The sequence below is a fragment of the Corapipo altera genome, unplaced genomic scaffold (assembly GCF_003945725.1).
Source record: "Corapipo altera isolate COAL_440 unplaced genomic scaffold, ASM394572v1 201, whole genome shotgun sequence".
Taxonomy (NCBI): domain Eukaryota; kingdom Metazoa; phylum Chordata; class Aves; order Passeriformes; family Pipridae; genus Corapipo; species Corapipo altera.
In genome coordinates, this window is record NW_020884940.1 from 1,267,645 (window position 1) to 1,288,058 (window position 20,414).

At 55.1% G+C, this 20,414-nt stretch overlaps 4 protein-coding genes across 6 annotated transcripts in view; 2 read left to right on the plus strand and 2 right to left on the minus strand.

Moving 5' to 3' along the window:
• The window catches only part of KPNA6 (karyopherin subunit alpha 6), a 16,989-nt gene extending 16,450 nt beyond the window's left edge, over positions 1–539 (minus strand). For both annotated transcript variants that reach the window (XM_027661284.1, XM_027661282.1), the window contains exon 1: positions 468–539. In XM_027661284.1, coding sequence (XP_027517085.1) covers positions 468–471 — 4 coding nt within the window. In that variant the 5' untranslated portion in view covers positions 472–539. The remainder of the gene's footprint in view (positions 1–467) is intronic.
• A 731-nt stretch (positions 540–1,270) lies between these two features.
• On the minus strand, positions 1,271–8,805 carry BSDC1 (BSD domain containing 1). Its single transcript, XM_027661294.1, has 11 exons — positions 8,741–8,805; positions 8,085–8,145; positions 7,502–7,618; positions 6,517–6,687; positions 6,354–6,408; positions 5,952–6,067; positions 5,542–5,610; positions 5,272–5,353; positions 4,361–4,873; positions 3,288–3,391; positions 1,271–3,064 (listed from the first exon to the last, which is right to left on the minus strand). The coding sequence occupies exons 1-11, from the start codon at positions 8,749–8,751 to the stop codon at positions 3,032–3,034; spliced, it is 1,332 nt and encodes a 443-aa protein (XP_027517095.1). The 5' UTR covers positions 8,752–8,805; the 3' UTR covers positions 1,271–3,031.
• A 4-nt stretch (positions 8,806–8,809) lies between these two features.
• ZBTB8B (zinc finger and BTB domain containing 8B) lies at positions 8,810–18,234 on the plus strand. Of its 2 annotated transcripts, none has more exons than XM_027661292.1 (4): positions 8,810–8,883; positions 9,714–10,640; positions 13,187–13,365; positions 14,502–18,234. In XM_027661292.1, the coding sequence occupies exons 2-4, from the start codon at positions 9,716–9,718 to the stop codon at positions 14,820–14,822; spliced, it is 1,425 nt and encodes a 474-aa protein (XP_027517093.1). In that variant the 5' UTR covers positions 8,810–8,883; positions 9,714–9,715; the 3' UTR covers positions 14,823–18,234. The 2 variants fall into 2 exon arrangements, with proteins under 2 accessions (XP_027517093.1, XP_027517094.1); XM_027661293.1 differs by lacking the exon at positions 8,810–8,883 and adding an exon at positions 8,894–9,075.
• Positions 18,235–19,649: 1,415 nt separating this feature from the next.
• The window catches only part of ZBTB8A (zinc finger and BTB domain containing 8A), a 15,652-nt gene continuing 14,887 nt past the window's right edge, over positions 19,650–20,414 (plus strand). The window contains exon 1 of the mRNA XM_027661290.1: positions 19,650–19,710. The gene's annotated coding sequence lies outside the window, so the exon portion shown is untranslated. The remainder of the gene's footprint in view (positions 19,711–20,414) is intronic.

Genomic DNA, 20,414 nt, shown 5'->3' on the forward strand with positions numbered 1-20,414 from the left:
CAAACCCCCAAACCCGGATGATTTCAGCACCAAACCCCCAAACCCGGGGGATTTCAGCACCAAACCCCCAAACCCGGGGGATTTCAGCACCAAACCCCCAAACCCGGATGATTTCAGCACTAAGCCCCCTCAGAGCTCCCGCTCCCCCCCGGAGCGCCTCAAAGTCGCTGTTGGCGCTGCCCGGAGCGGTAACAACCACCGTGCCCCGTGCCCCTCACTGAGAACCCCCGCAGCGTCCCCCGGAGCCGTCCCCGGGGTGACTCAGCGGCGCCGCGGGGCCCTTCGCCCTCAGCCCCGGGGAGCCGGTGAGGGGCGCGGGCGGCGGCGGCGCGGGGCGGGCGGGCTGTGCGCGCCGCCCGGGCACAGGGTCACCCCTTCAGCCCTGCGCCGTCCCCCCGACCGTGCCCGGAGCCCCCGCGGCCGCTCCCGCAGCCCCTCGAGCCCCTCAAAGTCCTCTCGCCTCTCACCCATCGCGGCGGCTCCGGCGGCGGCTCCGGTGGCGGCGGCCACAATATGGCGGCACCGGGCGGGGCGCGGGCCGGACGGCGGCCGCGCGGGGACAAACCTGTGCGCGCGGGGAGGGGCGGGGCGGTCGCGAGGGGCGGGGCCGCTGCTCTCGGGCGCCCCCCAGCGGGCGGGGGCGGGACTGGCCTGGAGGTCGCGTCGTGTCACTCGTGTCACTTGTCACCGTGTCCTGTCACCTGTGTCTCATCACTCGTGTCGTGTCACCTGTCACTGTGTCCTGTCACTGGTTTCCTGTCACTGATGTCCTGCCACTCGTGTCCTGTCACTTGTGTCCCATTCCCTCGTGTCCTGTCAGTGCTGTCCTGTCACTTGTCACTGATGTCTCATCACTCGTGTCCTGCCACTTGTGTCACATCACTCGTGTCCTTGTGTCCCATTAATCACGTACCATCACTCATGTCCCGACCCTTGTGTCCCAGCCCTTGTGTTCCTCCCTCATTCACATCCCATTCCTTCCCACCCCGCCCCCTCATGTCCCTCCCATCCCATCACCTGTGTCCCAGCACTCATGTCCTATCCCCTCATGTCCTATCACTCGTGTCCCATCCCATGTCCATCCCTTTGTGTCCCATCACTCATATCCTGACCCTTGTGTCCCACCTCATTCATGTCCCATCCCTTCATACCCTGTCCCATGCCCTGTCCCAGTGTCCCCTCCATACACCTCACCTGCTAATTTTGAGCTCTAAATTATCCTGTCTGTGTCCCTCCATCCCACAGGGAACGAGAACACCCGAGACAGGGCAGAGACTCAGAGAATTCCTTTAATTGCTGTTATAACTGCAAGTCTGTAAAAGGTTTGGAGAAAGTCATCGTTACAAAACTACCAGCTGTTAGAATTGTTCCTGGTTCTCACCCCAGCTCGAAAAGGCTCAGGGAGATGCAGAGATTCAGAACAGAAGAATATTGCACGACCAACCCAACGGTTAATTGGACTAAAGAAGAAAGGAAAAGTGACACCGATGCGAGCGCTGCCCCTCGAGCTCTGCCCAGGGACCAGCTGGGACTGACACCAGCAAACCCCCAGAGACCCCTCCCCAAGACCCCATTGGTGTCCCCTGCCCACCACAGCTAAATCTGAGCCAGGACAAGGCTGGAGCCACCTCACCCCAGGCAGAGCTGTCCCCAGCCCCCAGGCCTTTGGCAGGACTGGGATGCTCCCACCTGTGTGGGCGGAATCTCCCCAAAGGAGGGGAAAAAAACCACAGAAAACAAACCCCAAACCCCCAACTCTTCCAAGTGCACCTCATTTAGTGCTGTCCAGACCCAGCAGGGAACCCACAGCTCCGGTGGGGCAGCCCTGGGAGGGGCAGGACAAAGGCATCACATACTAAACCACCACCCCAAAGGCCAGGGGGAGCACCAAGGGCACTGTCCCCTTGGGATAACTCTGTATTAGCAACACAGTGTGTCATTACAAGGAAACTGCCCCAGAAAAAGAGGCTGTGGGGCTGAGGGAAGCGTTGCCAAGCAGTCATGGGGGCTTCAGTGAAGGGATCCAAGTGAGCACAGCAAAGCCCATGGCCCTGGTGGCTGTGGGACCTGGCACAGGTGGGACACGAGGGGTCAGGAGGGGACACACAGCCTCGGCCAACAGGTCCCACCCACACTTGGGAGCCTCTGCCTCCCCCCAGGCTCGCAGAGGGAATGGCCAAGCAGGGGTTAAAGTGGTCAGTGGGTCAGGCTGGGGCTTTGTAAGGGCTGAAGTGGGCACCACAACGAGGGGGTTCTGCTCCAGGGGTGACCCAAACCCATCAGGGCTCAATTAAGGACAAGCCATGAGTACTTTGCTTGGAGAATTTAACTAGGAAGGACACAAAGCCCAGTGCAGGAAGGTGGTGCAGCTGCAAAGGGGGGAGCAGCAGGCCTTGGCCCTTCGAGGAGCTGCTGCTCTCACAGCAGGAAACGGGAGTTTCCGTGAGGAAAAGCTTCCAAGACAAAAAGCCAGGCAGAAGCTCGGGGTTTGGCAGGGGGTTTGGCTCTTTCCAGGGTCAAAGCCACAAGCCAAGTGCCTTTTTTCTGCAGCACCTCCAGCTTCCAGGCCCCGCCCGTGTGTTCTTCCCGGGCCAGGAGTGCAGAGCAGGGAGCGGAGCAGGAACAGCCACATCCAGGAGCCTCTCAGCTGTGGGTTACACGTGCACACACAAGCAAATAAGGAGCCAAGCTGGCACCTGGCAGCACCAAACACCCCTGCCAGGGGTCCCAGTGCCCCGGGGACCCCTCACTCTGCCTCCACCCCACACGTCAGGGCGGTCAGTCTTGGCCTGGCCAGTCTCTGGGACCTACAGAGAAGACGGGCTACGTGTGCCAGAGACCTCCTGCTTCCTCCCCCTCCTGGATCTGAAGGGGTCACTTGAGTTGCCCACAGGATTTAGCGGGAATGAAACTCCTCCAGCCTGGAAGTGCAACCCCCAGCACAGTCACACACAAAGGAACAGCCGGTCCGTGGTTTGATTCACGTTCGATGGTGGAAATGAGCCTGTGACACACACTGGAAGCAGCTGCTTTATTCCCAGTCTTCCCACTCTTCATCTTCCAGCTGCAAGCAAGAGGAAACATCCCTCAGTTTGGTTCTGTAACTCGACAGCTCCTCCTGCCCAGGGCACCTGAATCAGCACAAAGCCTGAGGTGTCCTAACGCTCCCACAGCCTCCCAACAGGGATCTGCCTGCTCTGTTCCCCTTGGGAAACCTGCACACCCTGCCAGCCCCTCTCTCAGGTTGGTGATGGTTTTGGGGAGCAATTTTGCTCCCCCTGACTCACCTCCCCAGACACTTCCACCTTGGAGAGCGCCAGCTGCACCTCCTCTTCAGTCATGTCCAGATCAAAGTCCTTCTCCCAGTCCTCACTGATGTCTGTGCTGGAGCCTGGAACCACAAACAGCCCCACTGAGCCTCCAGAGCTGCACCTGCTCTCCACTCTGGAGCTGCCCAATTCCTTGGCATTCCCAAGGGCCAGAACTCCCACAGCCTGCCCAAGGAGAGAAAGCCTCCACATTCCCAGCTCCCTGACAGAGAGGGGATGGACTGAGCTGTGCTACCCTCACAGCAAGGGCTGGCTGGGGACAAGTGGGAGAGGTGGATGCTGAAACATGTCCTCCTCTGGCCTGGGAGAGCTGGGATGTGTCTGGTTCCACTCACACAGAAAATACAACAGATAGGGAATGACTTGGATATGAGAACCTCCTGAGGCAGAGGAGCAGCAGGGACACTCCTGGGGTGACAGGCAGAGGGAAAGAATCATCACATTCCCTTTCCCAGCCTTTCCCTGGCATCCAGGGACCAAAGGCACCCCAAGGCCAAAGGCCTGCTCTGCTCAGCCAGCAGCCTTTTGATTTCTTGTCCAGTTTAATTCCACACACAGAGCCAGCTCCTGACACTCAGCCACCCTGGTGGATCTTGGGTTGTTCCAGTGGCTTTCTAACCCCAGAAAGCAGCACACCCACTATCCTGGGAGAGCTGCAGCTCAAGGCTCTGCTCAAGGCAGTATCACCCCAAGGAAAGGCCTGGAAATGAAGACAACCAGAGCTGTGACATGTCCTTAATCTGGTCCTGCAGGAGTCTCACCCTTTGTTCCCCTGAGGGAACATGGAATGGGGCTCAGGGGAGGGTTCAGGACAGAGCCAGCTGTGACACCAGCTGTCACCACCTGATGTGACCAACCCAACAGCATAAGGATTTACTTCCACTTCAGTTTCAGCCAGTAGGATCTACCCTTCACGGGGTATTTTGGCAAAATCCCTTTCCTCACCCCTGTCACCATAAAACCAGAGCCCTGTCCCCAAAAGCTGCCCCCACCAGCAGGTCCCCAGGCCTCGTGTGACCCCACACACTCACCTTTCTTGCCGTTGTTGGAGGGGGTGGACTTCCCACTGTCCGAGTTGAGCTCGAAGACTCGTAGATCCGTGGGCCCTTCCTCCCTCAGAGTCTCTGTCCTGCCCTGGCCTTTGCTCTCCCCCTCTCTGAGCTCTGTACCAGCCGCTGGCTCTGAGGATGCTGCTGATTCCCGTGCAGGTGCAGAGGGCTGAGCAGGTTCTGGGAGCTTTGGCTCTTCCAAGGTGGCCTCCTCCAGCCTCTGGGAGAGGTCTGTGGTCCCGGCGGGGTGTGCTCCAGTCTGTAGCTGTGCAGCAGGCACAGAGGCAGGGTTTGCAATCTGAGTCACAAGGGACACGCTCTCACTGCTCTCCGAGGGGCTCAGCTCCGGGGGGAGCACGGCCCAGCTCCCCTCGGGGGGGCCCTGGGGAGCAGTGGGGTGGGTTCCCTCCGGGGCTGCCGGGGCGGGTTCTTTCTGTGCTGCTTCTGGAAATGTGATGTTTGCACAAGGCAGGGGTGACATCCCCAAGAACTCCTCTGTAGGGAGGCAGAAGAGAAGCGAGAGATGTTTCAGCAAGAGCAGCAGCAGCAGCTGGGCTGGGAGCTGGAGTTCACAAATATCCTGAGCTGGAGGGGACCCACAAGGATCATCCACAGGACACCTCAACAATCCCATCCTGTCCTTGAGAGAGTTGTCCAAACCCTCCTGGAGCTCTGGCAGCCTTGGGGCCACGCCCACTGCCTTGGGGAGCCTGTTCAGTGCCCAACCACCCTCTGGGGGAAGAACCTTTTCCCTGAGATCCATCCCAACTCCTCTGGCACAGCTCCAGCCGTTCCCTGGGTCCTGTCGCTGTTCCTCCCCTGCCCCTCATGATTTGTGGGAGTGAGGAGGAGGCACCCACAGAGCCCCAAAATCCACTTTCATCAAGACCCACCTTCATCCTCCTCCCAGCCTGGCTCCTCTTGGTGCATGCTCTGCTCTGCTCGCTGCTTCAGAGCCTCCCTCCGGGCTTCATCCTGCAGGGAATTCCCCGTCAGCAGCCACACATGTCCCCAGCCCCTTCCTCCCCACGGCACTGCAGCATCACTGACCACAAGAAGGCAGCCCAGGCCCCCTGCTTTTTCAAGAAAAGCCTCTGTTGTGCCCTGGAGGGCTCCTTGGCTGCCATGCCCATCCCCAGGGAGCCCCCCAGCCCGGGACCCACCTGCTCCAGGCGATGCACTTTGTAGAAGTAGCGCTGCCAGAACTCGGAGTGGGAAACAGCCACAGGGACCTGGAATGGGATGAGCTGCTTCAGAGGGAGGGCTGCAGCTGCTGCTGTGCTCCTCCCTCCTCCCAGGCCTTGCAGCCACCCCCCCTGCACCGTGTTTTCGGGTGCACAGACTCGGGACCAAGCCTCAGGCAAGATGCTCCAACACACACTGGGTAGTGTTCCAGAGGAACTCCTGTGCCAGGCCTGTGACAAGCATGGAATAAAACTACAAGCTGCTGCCTAATCCCCATGCAATCACAGTGATTTCTATACCAACCCCAGGGCCCAGGCAGCTCAGGGCTTCCCTGCAGCACTTCCCAAGTGAGGAATTGCCCACAGGAGCCAGACAGAGCCTCACTCACCATTTTGGTGTAGAGGGCCCGGATGGACGGGCTGGTTGCCAGCAGCTCTGCCACCTCCCCTTTCTTCTCCTCCAGGCTGAACTGAGCCAGCCAGGCCTCCAGCAGCTCAGCAGGGCCTGTGTGGGACAAGCACAGGGACAACAGGCCTTGGCACAAACAAGCAGGAAAGAGTTTTGGGAGGTTTAACTGGAAAGATGCTGTTTGGGCAAAGGGGGAGGGAGACACGGGGCCCACATAAGAGCATCAGTTTAAACTGGGCCAGTAAATTCAGCCTAAGCTGGTCCCTGACACAATAGACAGATGTGCTCTCCATGACTGGTGATTCCAGCTGCAGGCCAAGCCAGCAGCCCCTCTGGGAATTCCAGATGGATCCCAGACCCCCCACCCTGGACACCCCCATACCATCAGGCTCGTTGCAGTAGGTGGCTGGGTCGGACTGGAGGCTGTAGAGACGAGCCTGGAGGAGACAGGGTAAATCTGTCAGGGGAGGGGCAGCAGCAGAGCCTCAGGTACAGGGCTCAGGACTCCACATCCCCAAGTTTCCCTCCAGGAATGGGACACTCACCTTGGCACTGTCGTAGGGCTCGGTGGTACCTGAGGGTGTTGCCATCAGAGTTATAACATCACAGTCGATGGTCTTGTCTGGTGAGGGGGCAAATGTGTCCGAGATGACCCCCAGGAAGTCTGACAGTCCCTTCCTCACCTTCTCAGTGGCACCTGAGGAACCTTCCGTCCTCTTCAAGAGAGGAACCAGCACAGGGTCAGTGACAGTCCCTGGATAGGATCCTTTAAGGAAACAGGATGTCTCTCCCTTCAAAAAAGTGCTGAGGAGGTGCCTGGGCTGGAAGGGCATGGTGGGAGGCTCCTACCTCAGGATTTGTAACAGGTTTGTAGGGAACTGAGCCCAGGCTTTGTGGAAAGGACACAGCCAGGTTTGGGACTGGCTGGTTTGGGGTTGGGCTGTCACAGCAGCAGCTGTGCAGGGCTGAGGCTGAGGGTGACAGCTCATGGAGAGATCCAGTGCCATGTACAGTGACACTGCCAGAATCCCACCTACACAGCACAAGGGGAGAGAGGAACCACAGGGAACCTTCCTCTGCTCATCTACAAGGGCATGGAGTGAGAGGACAAGGGGGAATGGCCTTAAGCTGAAGGAGGACAGAGTTAGGTAGATACTGGGGAGAAATTCTTCCCTGGGAGGGTGGGGAGGCCCTGGCACAGGTTGCCCAGAGAAGTTGTGGCTGCCCTCTAGAATTGTCCAAGGCCAGGTTGGACAATTAGTCTAGTGGAAGGTGTCCCTGCCCGTGGCAGAGGGGTAGAACTGGATTATCTTTTAAGCTCCCTTCCAACCCAAACCATTCCATGACTCCGTGACCTCCAGCAGTTCCACAAGGAAGCCCCACGCAGTGCTCAGCACCAAACCTGCCCTGCGGAGAAAACCTGACACCTGAAGGTCACAACTGGGGTTTGTCCAGCATCCTGTGGGGCAGGACCACCCTGCTCACCCCCCTTTTTCCCCTGTGCCACAGCTCTGCCAGCCCCCAACTCACTGCCAGCCTGTCCTTGACCACGCTGGCCGTGGCGGCGATGGTGCAGGCGGTGTCGTGCTGCACCACCTGGGTGAACTCTGCCAGGTCCCTCTTCATGAACTCCAGGGCTTCTGTGGACTGCAAGGAGACAACAGAGGAGCTGTGGAGCCTTTCTGCTCTCCAACAAAGCCACGGTCACTCCAGGAACACCCAGCATGTTACAAAGACTAGAGTGTGAGAGCCTTTAACCCAGCTGAGCCCTTGCCCCAGCCAGTGTAATGAGTAAGGCCACAGCAACCAGAATAACAGCAAGATTTGCTGTGCACAAACCATTAAAGTAGGAGTGTTTTTTTTAAGCTAAGAATAGAAAAACACAGGTTGGGAAAAGCCTTGTTCTGAGTGTTGTGTATAATTAACACCAGCAGTGCTGCCACAGGCAGGAAGTTACACATCACAGAGCCCTCCCTGCTTGGGGGGGGTGAGTCTCATGTGACAGAGCCCAGTGCTGCTCCCCCGAGCCACGAGATCCCTGCACAGCATCCAGGCCCCCCAGCTCCCAGAGTTTCAGCCCTCCCAGGCCGTGCTTCAGCCCTGCAGGTCCCACCTTCTCCTTGACGGCCTGGTAGCTCTGCTGCAGCCAACTGCGCCACCAGCCCCCGTCCTCCCTGTGGGATAGGGGGGGACACGGAGTCAGGACACACAGACATGCAGAAAGACACACAGACAGACACAGACAGATACACAGACATACACAGACAGCCACACAGCCACACAGACAGCCACACAGACACACACGCAGACAGACACAGGCACGCGGAGCCTGAGCCAGAACTCCAGTCCAGACTTCGGAGCCGGCACTCGGCCCCCAGATCACACTGCACAGACCCCGACCCATCTGCAGCCCCAGCTCCAGATCCTGACCCCAAACCCCAGATCCCAGACCCAGATGCTGATCCCAAACCCCAGACCCAGATCCCAAACCCTGACCCAAGATCCAGATCCAAGACCCCGACCCCAGATCCCGAGTCCAAACTTCAGATCCAGACCCAGATCCAGACTCAGATCCCGAGTCCAAACCTCAGATCCCAGCCCCAGATCCAAACCCAGCCCCAGATTCCGGCCCACATCCCAAGCCCAAATCCCAGATCCAGACCCCAGCTCCAGATCCCAGATCCCAGACACCGAGTCAGACCTCGGATCAGCGACCACAGGCCCCGATCCCGGCCCCACATCCCGGCCCCCCGCCCGTGCCCAGCTCACCCCTCCGCCATCTTGGCGCTGTGACGTCACCAATATTTACCGACCCCTCACCCGTGCATCCTGACGTCACTTCCTGCCCCGCCCCGGGGGCGGCCCCGGTACGGCGGCCGGGAGGGACCGGGAGCGACCGGCACCGGGCGGAGGTGAGCGGGGAGCACCGGGCGGGACGGGCCGTGGGGCGGGGAGCGATCCCGGGACCGGGCAGGATAAGTCCGGATGGTCCTTGGCGTTCCGTGGGGTCCCGGTACCGGGGAGAATCGTCTTTGACGTTCGGGACACCCTCGGTACCGGGCAGGACGGTCCTTGGAACAGAGAGGGATGCCGGTACCGGGAAGGTCGGTGCTTGGAGCAGGGAGGGATGCTGGTACCGCAGAGGACGGTCTTTGGCATTCCAGGGCATCCCCGGTACCGGGCAGGACGGTCCTTGGATCAGGGAAGGATCCTGGTACCGGGAGGATCGGTCCTTGGTGTTCCGGACACCCCCAGTGTACCGGGCAGGACAGTCCTTGGAGAGGGGAGGAATCCCGGTAGCGGGCAGGACAGTCCTTGGAAAGGGGAGGAATCCCGGTAGCGGGCAGGACAGTCCGGACGGTCCTTGGTGTCCCGGAGCATCCCCGGTGCCTCCCGCGGGCGGGGGCTGGTGCTGCTGCCCCTGTCCCCGTGTTTCCCTCCTGTCCCCGTGTTTCCCTCCTGTCCCCCTGTCCCCGATGTGTCCCCCCTCTCCTTGATGTGTCCCCCCTCTCTTTGATGTGTCCCCCCTCTCCTTGATGTGTCCCCCTTGTCCCTGGTGTGTCCCTCCTTGTACCCGATGTGTCCCCTCTGTTCCTCGTGTGTCCCTCCTGTGTCCCCCCTGTCCCCAGTGTCCCCCCTGTCCCCAGTGTCCCCCCTGTCCCCAGTGTCCCCTGTCCCCAGTGTCCCGTCGGGGATCCCCACACATCCCGTTGCTGACAGTTCCCCGTGTTTCCCTGCACAGCCATGGAGGTGCAGTCCTACTACACCAAACTGCTGGGGGAGCTGAACGAGCAGCGCAAGCGGGACTTCTTCTGCGACTGCAGCATCATCGTGGAGGGCCGGATCTTCAAGGCGCACAAGAACATCCTGTTCGCCAACAGCGGCTACTTCCGAGCCCTGCTCATCCACTACATCCAGGACAGCGGCCGCCACAGCACCGCCTCCCTGGACATCGTCACCTCCGAGGCCTTCTCCGTCATCCTGGACTTCCTGTACTCCGGGAAGCTCGACCTGTGCGGGGAGAACGTGATCGAGGTGATGTCGGCCGCCAGCTACCTGCAGATGACCGACGTGGTCAACTTCTGCAAGACCTACATCAGGTCCTCCCTGGACATCTGCAGGAAGATCGAGCGGGAGGCGGCTTTCTACCAGGCGGACAGCGGGAGCTCCGCCAGGGAGGGCACGTCCCTCGGCCCCCGGGGACAGTGCCCTGCCCCTGGCTCGTCCCTGCAGGATAAGGAAGGGGGTCCGGGTTGCCAGCGGGACCCCCCGTGCGGGGACTGCAGCAGCTGCCACCCCCTGGAGCTGGTGGTGAGGGACCCCCTGGGCGGCGACTCCCAGGACGGGGTGAACTCCTCGCTGCCCAGGGGGGTGGAACCCAAGGTGGAGTTCGACGACGACGGGGAGGTGGAGGTGGGCGAGAGGCTGCCCCAGTACCCCGCCCCGCTGTCCCTGGAGCACATGGAGGAGGGGCAGCCCGTGGACCTGGCCTGCAACAACTACCACATGAAGCAGTTCCTGGAGGCCCTGCTGCGCAACAGCTCGGCCCAGAGGAAGGAGGACGTGGTGCAGCACTTTGTGAGGGGGTTTGAGGGCAGGACGGAGGACGCAGGGCTGGCCATGAGCTCCATGGTGGACATTCACAGCGACTGGTATGGTGAGGACACAGGTGAGAGGACCCTGGGGGGGTGCAGGCTGAGGAAACCGCTCAGTTGTGCCCAGACTTCTCTTGTTGCTGCTGTTCTTGCTCAGGAATATGTCGGTGAATGTCGTGGCACAGTGAAATAAACTCTTGTTGTGGACTTCCAAAGCGGCTGTACTTGTTTGTTCAGTGCAGCCCGTGGGAGGTGAGTATCCCCAAGAGCTTTACAGCCCCTCTGGAACAGAAACTGGAGCTAAGTGTGGGTGATTCTGCTCTAAATAAACAAACTCACTTGAGACCTCTTTGAATGGCAGGTGAATTTTTAAAGAGAATTTTTCCTCTTGTGATGGTCGTGTTGTAAGGAGCAATCCAGGAGGAGCTGAGCTGCCACAAGAGGGATCTGCTGCAGGACCTGGCACAGCAGAAGGAGCTCTCCCACTGGAGCTCCTGCCAGCACATCTGCTGGGTGATGGTCTCTTTGCTCCTGCTTTGAACTTCAAAGGGCAGAAATCAGTTTAATCCAATACTGAGGGACACCTACAAGTCCTTTAAAAGCTTTAAACTCTGTGGTGCTGCATAAAGATGAGATTTTTTAGAGGCAAACTCACTTTTCAGCTGTTGGTCACCGAGGTTCCACTGCTGCCCCAAGCCCAGCACCTGTTGGAATGTCTCAGGAATATCTCCCAGGAGCAGTGTCAGGGACCTGAAGAAGAAGAAGCTCATGTCCATATGCATTTCCCCTGAAGTGGACAATAAAGACTTGGGCATTTTATCTGTTTTTTTGATAATTGCCTTGCCCAAACAGCCCTGTGAAGACGGGAGGTGGCTCTGGCAAACTGCAGGTGCCACAAACAGTGAGGATGTGGCAAATGCCACAGTGCCTTGGGCACAGACAGGGCTGGCACTGGGTGCTCTGCCATACCCAGCAAGTTTGTGCTCACGTCATCTCCAGCTCAGGCCTGCCTCTGTGATCCTAGAGCCAATAAAACAGACCTGTTCTCTCACTGCTTTAAAATAGGGAGCTGATAAAATCACAAAATCCAGTTTTACTGTCCCCAGAAGCTCTCAGGGCTGCCACAGATCACGCCTGTAAATTTTTGATGTGTAGCAAGGCAGGAGCATCAAACACACAAACTTCACTTCTCTTTTTCCTCTCTTAAAATCTCCCAACTGTTTAATAAATCATTAAAAAGGGAGATGCTTCCAGAATTTGATGGAGGACACCAGATGTCCTGGCAGTGGAGTAGAAGTGTCAGTGGTAGATGTGACTTAAGTGGGAGTGAGGGAAAGGAAACCAAGCCCTGCATTCCTTGTGTTTCTCTGCTAAAACAGGACATCATAAGCATTGAGGAGAATGGGAGTTTCTCTTCCCAGCTTTCACTGGTGCTGCTGCCTCAGCATTTTCACAAGACACCAGGAATGAGAAATACAAAGTCCTGACAGAGGAATGGTGCACTCAGGCTGGCACAGCAGATGAATACTACTTATATTTTTTAGTGCCCACATCTGTTCTTGTCATCCTGGTCCCCTTCACGGCAGGTGGAGGGTAAACAGGCACCTCTGGAGAGCCTGGAAGCAAGTCAGGACTAAGAACTGGGTTTGGTTTTTATTTTTAATGGAGCTTTAAGTGCCCAGCAGGGATTAGCAATACCTTGTGAAGGTCCAGAATTGGGTGAGGTGGCTCTCACTCACATGCCATTAATATCAGACACACCTTTTTTGATAGTGGGTTGGATAAACCTTAATAAAGGGATGTTCTGCAACCTCAGCTGCTTGTGGAAGAGCTCAAGGCCCTGAATCAGTGCCTGAAACAGGGAAAACTAATCCTTTAGCATCACATCTCCACCCTTCTGCTGGAAGGGAAGCTCACCCCTGGCTGATGCTGACAAACCTGGCAATACTCACGTTGGTGTAAAATGTGACCTTCAAGTTTAATTCTCTTTTTGCACCTGACCTCATAAATTGGGTATCACCCGTACTTTGATTTTAGGAACAGTGAAATATCATCACCAAATGTGCTGGAGTCCTTTATCCTGTTGTTATTCCCAACAGGAAGGCTGAAGTGAACAGCAGGAGAAACAAGTGTTGATGTTTTGAGATGGGTTCCCCACATTTAAATATAAGATCACATGGGGCACAGTGCAGTGTTCCTACCTGCAATTTGTGTTAAAAGATTTTAGTTTCTGATGCTGTTTGATGCTAATGGTTTAATAATATTAAAAAAAAAAGGAAGTAGGAAACTTTCTGTGGCTGAGATGGAGCAGAGACTCCCCTGCACTAAGAGCAGGTTTGGGGCACTTAGGGGCTTCTTAAAATAAAATGAATGTTTTCCTGTTGTGGTTATCAGCTGTGTAAGGCTCATTTCCAAGGCACTTGGGCATCTGCAGCTGCACCAATGTCTGCAAGTGCACAGGCTGAGGGAATTCCAGGTAAGCCCAGCCCAGGGATGGGGGAGGTGCAGTTCCCTGGGCTGGGATCTGGGGGGAGCAGGACAGGAACCCCACCCCAGCAGTTCCCAGCAGTGCTGCCCCTGCCTGACCCGCTGCTCTGTGTGTTTGTTTTCCCCCCCAAAGGTGACGTGCTGGTCGTGCCAATCAAGCTGCACAAGTGCCCCTTCTGCCCCTACACGGCCAAGCAGAAGGGGATCCTGAAGAGACACATCCGCTCCCACACCGGGGAGAGGCCCTACCCCTGTGAGACCTGTGGGAAGCGCTTCACCCGCCAGGAGCACCTCCGGAGCCACGCCCTGAGCGTGAGTTTGGGCCCGTATCCCTCGGGAAATTCATCCTGGAAGTTGGTTTTTTTTGGCATTTTCCAGTCGCCTTTCCCGAAATACGTCGGATGAAACGGCTGTTGCTGATGCAGGGCAGGCTCGGGAGAGTTTAGCTGTTGTCAGGTTTCTAATAATAAGTTTAGAGCCACTGATGTTGGGTTCAATAATTTAAGTATTTGGTTCATTAGGTGTTTGATATTTGGTCTGTTAGATTAGATACAGGGAAGGAATTCTCCCCCTGTGAGGGTGGGGAGGCCCTGGCACTTTACTTTGAGAAGTAAAAGTGAATCTTGCTGCCCGAACTTTGAGAGAAGGTGAATTTTCTATTGGGAAGGGAAGGAAAATATGGTTAAAATCCAGCCCTTTGGGCCCTTACCTCCTTTCTCACTGTCATAGTGTGAGGCATCAAACTGGGCATCGTCGTTGGGCAGCTGCACACTCGCCATGACCAGGTGATTCTGCTCATCTGTGGGTACTGAAATCTTTGCCTTCAGGTCTGCAAGGGGAGAGGAGCAAAGCAGGGGTCACAACCATTGGGCTGATTACAACAATATTTTTTTATTACAGTTTCTGACAGAATAAGGATCTTTAAATTTATGGTTGTTTTTCTATCCCAGTAAAAACCTGCTTCCTCTGGAGGAAATCACTTATCACAGCTCAAGGTGTCCCACAAGAAAGATGGAGAGGGACTTTTTACAAGAGCATGGAGTACCAGGACAAAGGGGAATGGCTTCACAGTTAAAGGAGCAGATTTAGATGGGATATTGGGAAGAAATCCTTCCCTGGGAGGGTGGGGAGGCCCTGGCACAGGTTGCCCAGAGAAGCTGTGGCTGCCCCATCCCTGGAAGCGCCCAAGGCCAGGCTGGAGCAACCTGGGCTGGTGGAAGGTGTCCCTGCCTGTGGAACTGGATGAGCTCAAGGTTCTTCCCAACCCAACCCATCCTCTGATTCCATGATTCTTATGTAGCCCAAACCTTTGTGTCTGGAAACGTGGGATCACCCCCCCTTCAGCTCCAGCGTAGCCGCTTCCCCGCTCTGGAAATATTTCCGAACTATCAGGTTGCTGCTTTTTTTTTTTTTTTTTTCCCCAGCTTGTCTCCCTTCTTTCCCTGCAGGTTCACCGCTCCAACAAGCCCATCATCTGCAAGGGCTGCAGGAGGACCTTCACCAACAGCCTGTCCCCGGGGCTGCGGCGCTTCGGGCTCTGCGACAGCTGCACCTGCGTCACCACCACCCACGAGGACTCCGTGCCCATCAACCTCAGCCTCGTGGAAACGGCCTCCGAGGGCCAGGAGAAGGGGGATGCCGACAGCGACTGGCCCATCTACGTGGAATCCGGGGAGGAGAACGACCCGGCCGACGAGGAGGAGGAGGAGGAGGGGGATGACAAGCAGGAGATCCACAGGAGTTTGTCGGACAGGGAAGCGCTGATGTAGCAGTGGGAGGGGAGAGGGAGCAACTGGGAGCCTCCCCTGGCAGCAACAGAAAACTGCACGTTTGCCCCAGTTAGTGACACTGTGCTGGTTTTTATTCCTTTTTTTTTTTTTTTTTTTAATAGAACGTTGGGGGAGAATCGGAATTTTTAACGCTTTTTAAGTTTTCAGTGCTGTGCACCAGAAATCTGTGAAGAATCTCCTGTCTGGGGTTCACAGTGCTTGGACTTGAGCAATTTCTCTGCCTCTCTGGTTTTGATTTTGCAGGTGGGACATCTCTGTGTTGTTTTGATAACAGGTTTCTTCAAACAGTGCTGTTGTGGTCCTCAATCCCTAACCTGAAAGGGGCACCACCTTCTCTCTGAAGATGCCATGAAATGTAGTTTACATCTGAAGATGACATGAAATGCAGTTTACATCTCTTACCTTGGGACTTTTTAAATCTTTAAACTGTGATCCTTCTGTGTTAGGACAGTATTACCTGAACTGTAAACCAGGAGTGTTTGCTTGGACTGGGTTTGACCTGGAAACCAGGGCAGAAAAACCAGGATAACAAAAATATGCTGCTGCTGAAAAAAAGGATAGACAGTAAGAATAGTTGTATTTCACGTGTCCTTAATTGCAGGAATTTGGAGATCAAGTTTCTCTTCCTGAATTTTTACTGCATCTTCCTCTCTCAAGAGCTCAGGCTGCAGATCTTCAGATGTGTCTTTAATGTCACTCAGGCATCAGTAGTCTTGGCTTGAGAAATATGAAGCAAATTATGGTGTCTGGTGGCCTGGTCTCTTGGTTTAGACTGAGTGAAATGCCCAAATTCTCTTCAGCTTTTTACAGCAGGAGTTAAAAGCTGTCGAGCAGGTTCCTTGGGAATTCTGACACTGACAGATTAAAAAGTAGATCCACAGCTGGTGTGGCTGAGGAGCAGTGAAGTATCAAGATCTGCTGTAACAGAGCTCTGAACACCCTTTTTGAACCCCTTTCTTTCTCTTTTACTATAATTTCTTTTGGAATTTGGGGATCCTTCTCATGGTTTATGTTGCTGTGTGAATTTCCCTGAGTATTTATTTATTTTTTTAAAAAAACACCTCCACTGTGAACCTCCTGTTTCTTTGCTGGGATAGCTCAAGGTTTTCAAAGGAGGTGAGATTTGTTACCTTTTCAGTAGCAAGCTGATATAAGCTATCAAAAAATCAGGCTGAGAAGCTTTGGAAGAAAACACACCACCTGTTTGCTTAGGGGTGACCTCCTGTTCCCTAAGGAAGGGACAAAACTGAAATATACTGTGAAATAAGACTGTTAGTGCTTCTTTACTCTACTGTTCATAAGTGTTTCATGAGAAGGCAAATTCTGTGAGTCTTTCTAGATGGAGCAAAGGCTGGACCAGAAATCTGCAGGCAGGTTTGGCCAACAAAGGATGAGCAGTTCCTCCCACTTAAGGCAGTGTTTCTTGAGGCTTTTGGTGTAAAGGCTTCTCTCTTGGCAAACCTAAAAAAAAGCAAAGAGCCCTCTGATTTAACCAGTCCTTTTTTTTTTTTTTTCCCTGCATGGTTTTCTTTTGTGCGTTGAAAAAGAACGATTGAGCTTCATCCTGAGTGAAACAGTCCCATCACAACGTCGGGATTTACTTGTGAGAGGTGATTCTACCCTCACAAGGGGTTCACCTGCCCCATCAGACAGGATGAGGAAAGAAGAAACAAGGTTCTTTTTAAACAAGTCACTTCACTGGCGGTTGCTGAAAAGAGCAGAAGATGAAGAGACTTGTTTTGAAGTCCAGGTTCTTGATGAGTGTCACCTTTGCAGGATCCCACCACCACGTGCTGCTTTTATTTTTCTGTCCCTCAAATTGGATGAGTCTCAGTCATCCCTGTTCCAGGGCATCTGCAAATTTGAGTTTGTAGCAGCTGAGCAGTGTCACAGTGACACGTCATCACTGGGGCAAGACCTTTACAAAATTCACTGCTCCAGACCCTGTTTCAGCCCATCTGAATTTAAACCATCAGAAGGACAACTTATGTAGGTGCCAGGCTTGGAGCTGAGCTCCTCTGAAAATCCTGCTGTGGTTTTGAGGTCCTTAGTGCTCTTGAGCCAAAGGTGGGCTTGTAAATCTTGCTGGAATATTGAAAATGCCACCTCCAGCCTCCCAGGGCTTGTCTTTGGGAATTCTGGGCTCCTGCTCGATTTTTTGGTGAGTCCCTCCAACATCAGAGGGGTGTTTGTTTGGTATCTGCTTGTCTGATGAAGGAGGGGCTTGTGCATGTGAGAGCACCTGAAAAAGAGACACGGGGGATCTGGGTTTGTGGGGAGACTCGCTTGCTGATGGAATGTAAATAGGGATCCCAAACCACACTCAGTGACCAGACACCCCCATTTCTGGTCGTGAAGGTGCCACCTCATTGTAAATATTGGTGGAAGCCACTAGACATGGAATATCAGCCCAGCCTGGCTCTGGCCAGTGCTCCACAGCTGTGGGAAGATGCAGCTCCTGGCTGAGCCCGTGGGGACACTCAGAGCAGGGCAAACCAACCTCTTGGGAGGTCTGAGTGTCGCGAGAGAGCCGCGGGTGTGTCTGCAGAGACCTTTCCCTTCAACCTGCTGTTCTTTGGTCTTAGAGATTGTTCTTGTGTGTCTTGTGCCTAGAGAATGGAGCTGTGAGGGGTGAGGGGAGGGGGGGGTTGGCCGTGCACATTCCACGTGGAAAGTCACCACCAAACTCGTGTTTCCTGTTGGAATTGTCATGTTGTGCTGCTTTGTTTCCTATGGAGTCCTTCAGCCTTTGTAGTAGAAAAGGATGTAGTTTACCCACATTCTTGTGACCTGGGGGAGGGGGGGGTGTTCATGTAAATCTGTTTTTCTCGTGCTTTCCACTTAGTTTTTTGGGTGTTTTTTCCCTGAAATCTTCCGTTGTAGATCCAGCCTCTACAAGCTTTGAGAAAACGATGTGGCTGTTTTGAAATGGTGCTTGATGAAGAATCAAAAATAATGTTTTTAGGAAAGTTATTTCTAATGCAATCTCTTTCTCAAAGGTTTTTAAAGGCCGTGCAGAACGACATATCTTCAAGTCTTAGCTTGATGTACTTGACTTTGTTTAGGAATGTACATTTTAATGTATTTTTGCACATAATTGCACTGTATTTCACTGGAGGAATACATGCTGCACTGGTATTTGTAGCTCATTTAACCTCTTGGTGCAAGCCCCTGTAAATCTTCCAAACGTGGTCATTTGATTTCCTGATGTTTTGTAAGACAGTTTCATAACTGAAGTCCTTTAGTCCAGTTACAATGACAGATTCTTATAAACTGAACCTTATTTGTAGAAGTGACTGAACTATATTTGTGGATCTTGGAGCATTCTGGAGTTTTTTTGATTGTCTAGAAAATAAAACTCTCTGAGAGGGTTGCTTTGATTTTTTTACCATTCAGATGTTGACTGAGTAAGCCTGGGAGTGTCTAGATTAAGGCTCACGTTTCAGTTTCTTGAGTTAAAATTACAAAACAGCTATCTCCCTTTAATTAATCCAATTAAAAAATGGGTATATCCATTTCTGGGGACAGACAGTTTGGAAGAAGAATCAGGTTCTTGGTAGGAAAGGACTAAAAGGATCCTGTCCACTTGAACCCCAGCCAAGTGGCTTTTTAGAAAATCTTTTGTGTTATTAACACTGACTTGGCTTTCTGAAGTCTTTGTAGTTTTATACTAACTGAACTTTTTAAACTCTCTAAAGCTTTTCATTTTTCATGCTGGGAATCAGCCACTGACCTGAGCTAGGAGGAAAAGCATCTGGGGATGGGGACAACGGACTCCCAAATATTCTTTCCAGATAATTTTGAATTATACTGGAAAATCCATAAACAAAACTGTGTTTCCCTGTTGATGTAGGATATCCCGAGTCAGTGAAAACTGTAACAACCCTTTCTTGCTTTTCACTGTTTTCATTCAAAGAGGAAATACAAATCTCGTGGCAAGCACACGGGTTTTCCATCTTTTTCCACGGAAGATGTGAGGTGCTGCAGCACTCGGGGGGAATGAGGGCCACAGGGTTGTCTCCATCCTTGGTGAAAAGGACTTTTTGTGGGGGAAGAAAAGCAGGAAAGCAGGGCAGGGCAGCCCAGGGCCATCAGAGGGTGAGCGAAGAACCCTCTTCGATGATCCGGGGAGGAGGTTGTACCAGCAAGAAGAATGTTGGGTTTTTTTAGAGTCATTTGTAAATTGTTCTCTGAAAGAGAGACCTGTGAGGGTGGGGAGGCCCTGGCACAGGTTGCCCAGAGAAACTGTGGCTTCCCCATCCCTGGGAGTGTCCAAGGCCAGGTTGGATGGAATGCCTGCAGCTCACGGAAGGGAAGGGCAAAAAGGACACAAAGGACACGTTTTAAGGCAGAATGGCTTCCATGGGAGAATAAATATTTATGGGATATAACCGGGGTGCGAAAAGCACGGAAAAAGGCCCTGGCGGTAAGAAGAGGAAGGAAAAAAAGATACCAAACTTGGAAGGGGAGAAAGCGAGAGGTTCAGGTTTCGCCTTTCAAGACGCGAGATAACAGATCCCAACAGCGAAAAGAGAAGATGTCACATGTCCTTCGGAGGGAGCCGCGAGAGAAAGGGGGAAGGATTTGGGTCACCCAGGCTATAGATAAAGGTGCGAAAAGGCGGCATGTAGGGCGTCCCCATCCCCTTGCGGGGCATCCCGCGGGGCACCGGGGCTGCGGCTTCCAACGGGTGCGTTGCCCCTTTAACTGTGTGTCCCCAGCCCTCGGGCGTCCGTGTCCAACGCCCACGTCAGCAAATACCTTTTGTTTCTCCTCTCCCCTTTTTGCTCGGGCTCTGGCGCGGGGGCTGCGGGAGAGGAGGAGGAGGAGGAGGAGGGAGGGAGGGAGCGGCGGCGTCGCCTGCAAGGCACCGGCGAGCCCCGAGGCGGGGCCGCGGGGGGACTCCCCCTCACGAACCCGCCCGCTCGGCCCGCGGCGGCGGCAGCGCCCGCACACCCGAGCGCCGGTTCCCGCACACCCGGTAGGCCGGGGGGAGGGCGGCGGGGCTTTGGGGTGGGGATGGGGGATTCCGGGGAGCGGGGGGGGTGGGTTGGGGGGGGGACGCGGGAGCTCCGGCGGGCACCGAGCGGCTCCGGACGGAGCCGCTCGGTGCCCGCCGGAGCTGCCGCGTCCCCCCCCGCCGGGCGCCATTTGCAGCCCCGGGCGCGGCAACAAAGGGCTGAGGGAGCGGGCGGTGGGTCCGGCGCTGTCGGGCGTCCCGGGCACCGAGCGGCTGATTCGGGTGGATGCCGGTGCCTGAGAGAGCGGAGTGGGGCGAGGAGGGAGAGACGGGCACGGCCGCGGCCGCGGTCGCGGCTGCTCTTGGCTGCTCGTCTCGTCGGAGCCGCCTGAAGGCTGCGCAGCCCCCCGCGGGCGGCACGGATCCAGCCCTGCGTACAGCCCCGCATACGGCCCCACAGCCAGCCCCGCATACAGCCCTACATCCAGCCCTACATCCAGTCCTGCATCCCATCCCGCATCCCACCCCATGTCCAACCCCACATCCACCCCCACATCCAACCCTACATCCAACCCCACATCCAACCCCACATCCAGCCCCACATCCAACCC

Coding starts and splice junctions, on each gene's coding strand:
- BSDC1 (XM_027661294.1), bottom strand. Junction 5,354..5,541: donor AAGTGCATCGCCTGGAGCAG/GTGGGTCCCGGG, acceptor AATTCCCTGCAG/GATGAAGCCCGGAGGGAGGC. Junction 4,874..5,271: donor AGGCTGGGAGGAGGATGAAG/GTGGGTCTTGAT, acceptor GCCTCCCTACAG/AGGAGTTCTTGGGGATGTCA.
- ZBTB8B (XM_027661292.1), top strand. CDS start 9,716: ATGGAGGTGCAGTCCTACTACACCAAACTGCTGGGGGAGCTGAACGAG. Junction 10,641..13,186: donor CTGGTATGGTGAGGACACAG/GTGAGAGGACCC, acceptor TCCCCCCCAAAG/GTGACGTGCTGGTCGTGCCA. Junction 13,366..14,501: donor TCCGGAGCCACGCCCTGAGC/GTGAGTTTGGGC, acceptor CTTTCCCTGCAG/GTTCACCGCTCCAACAAGCC.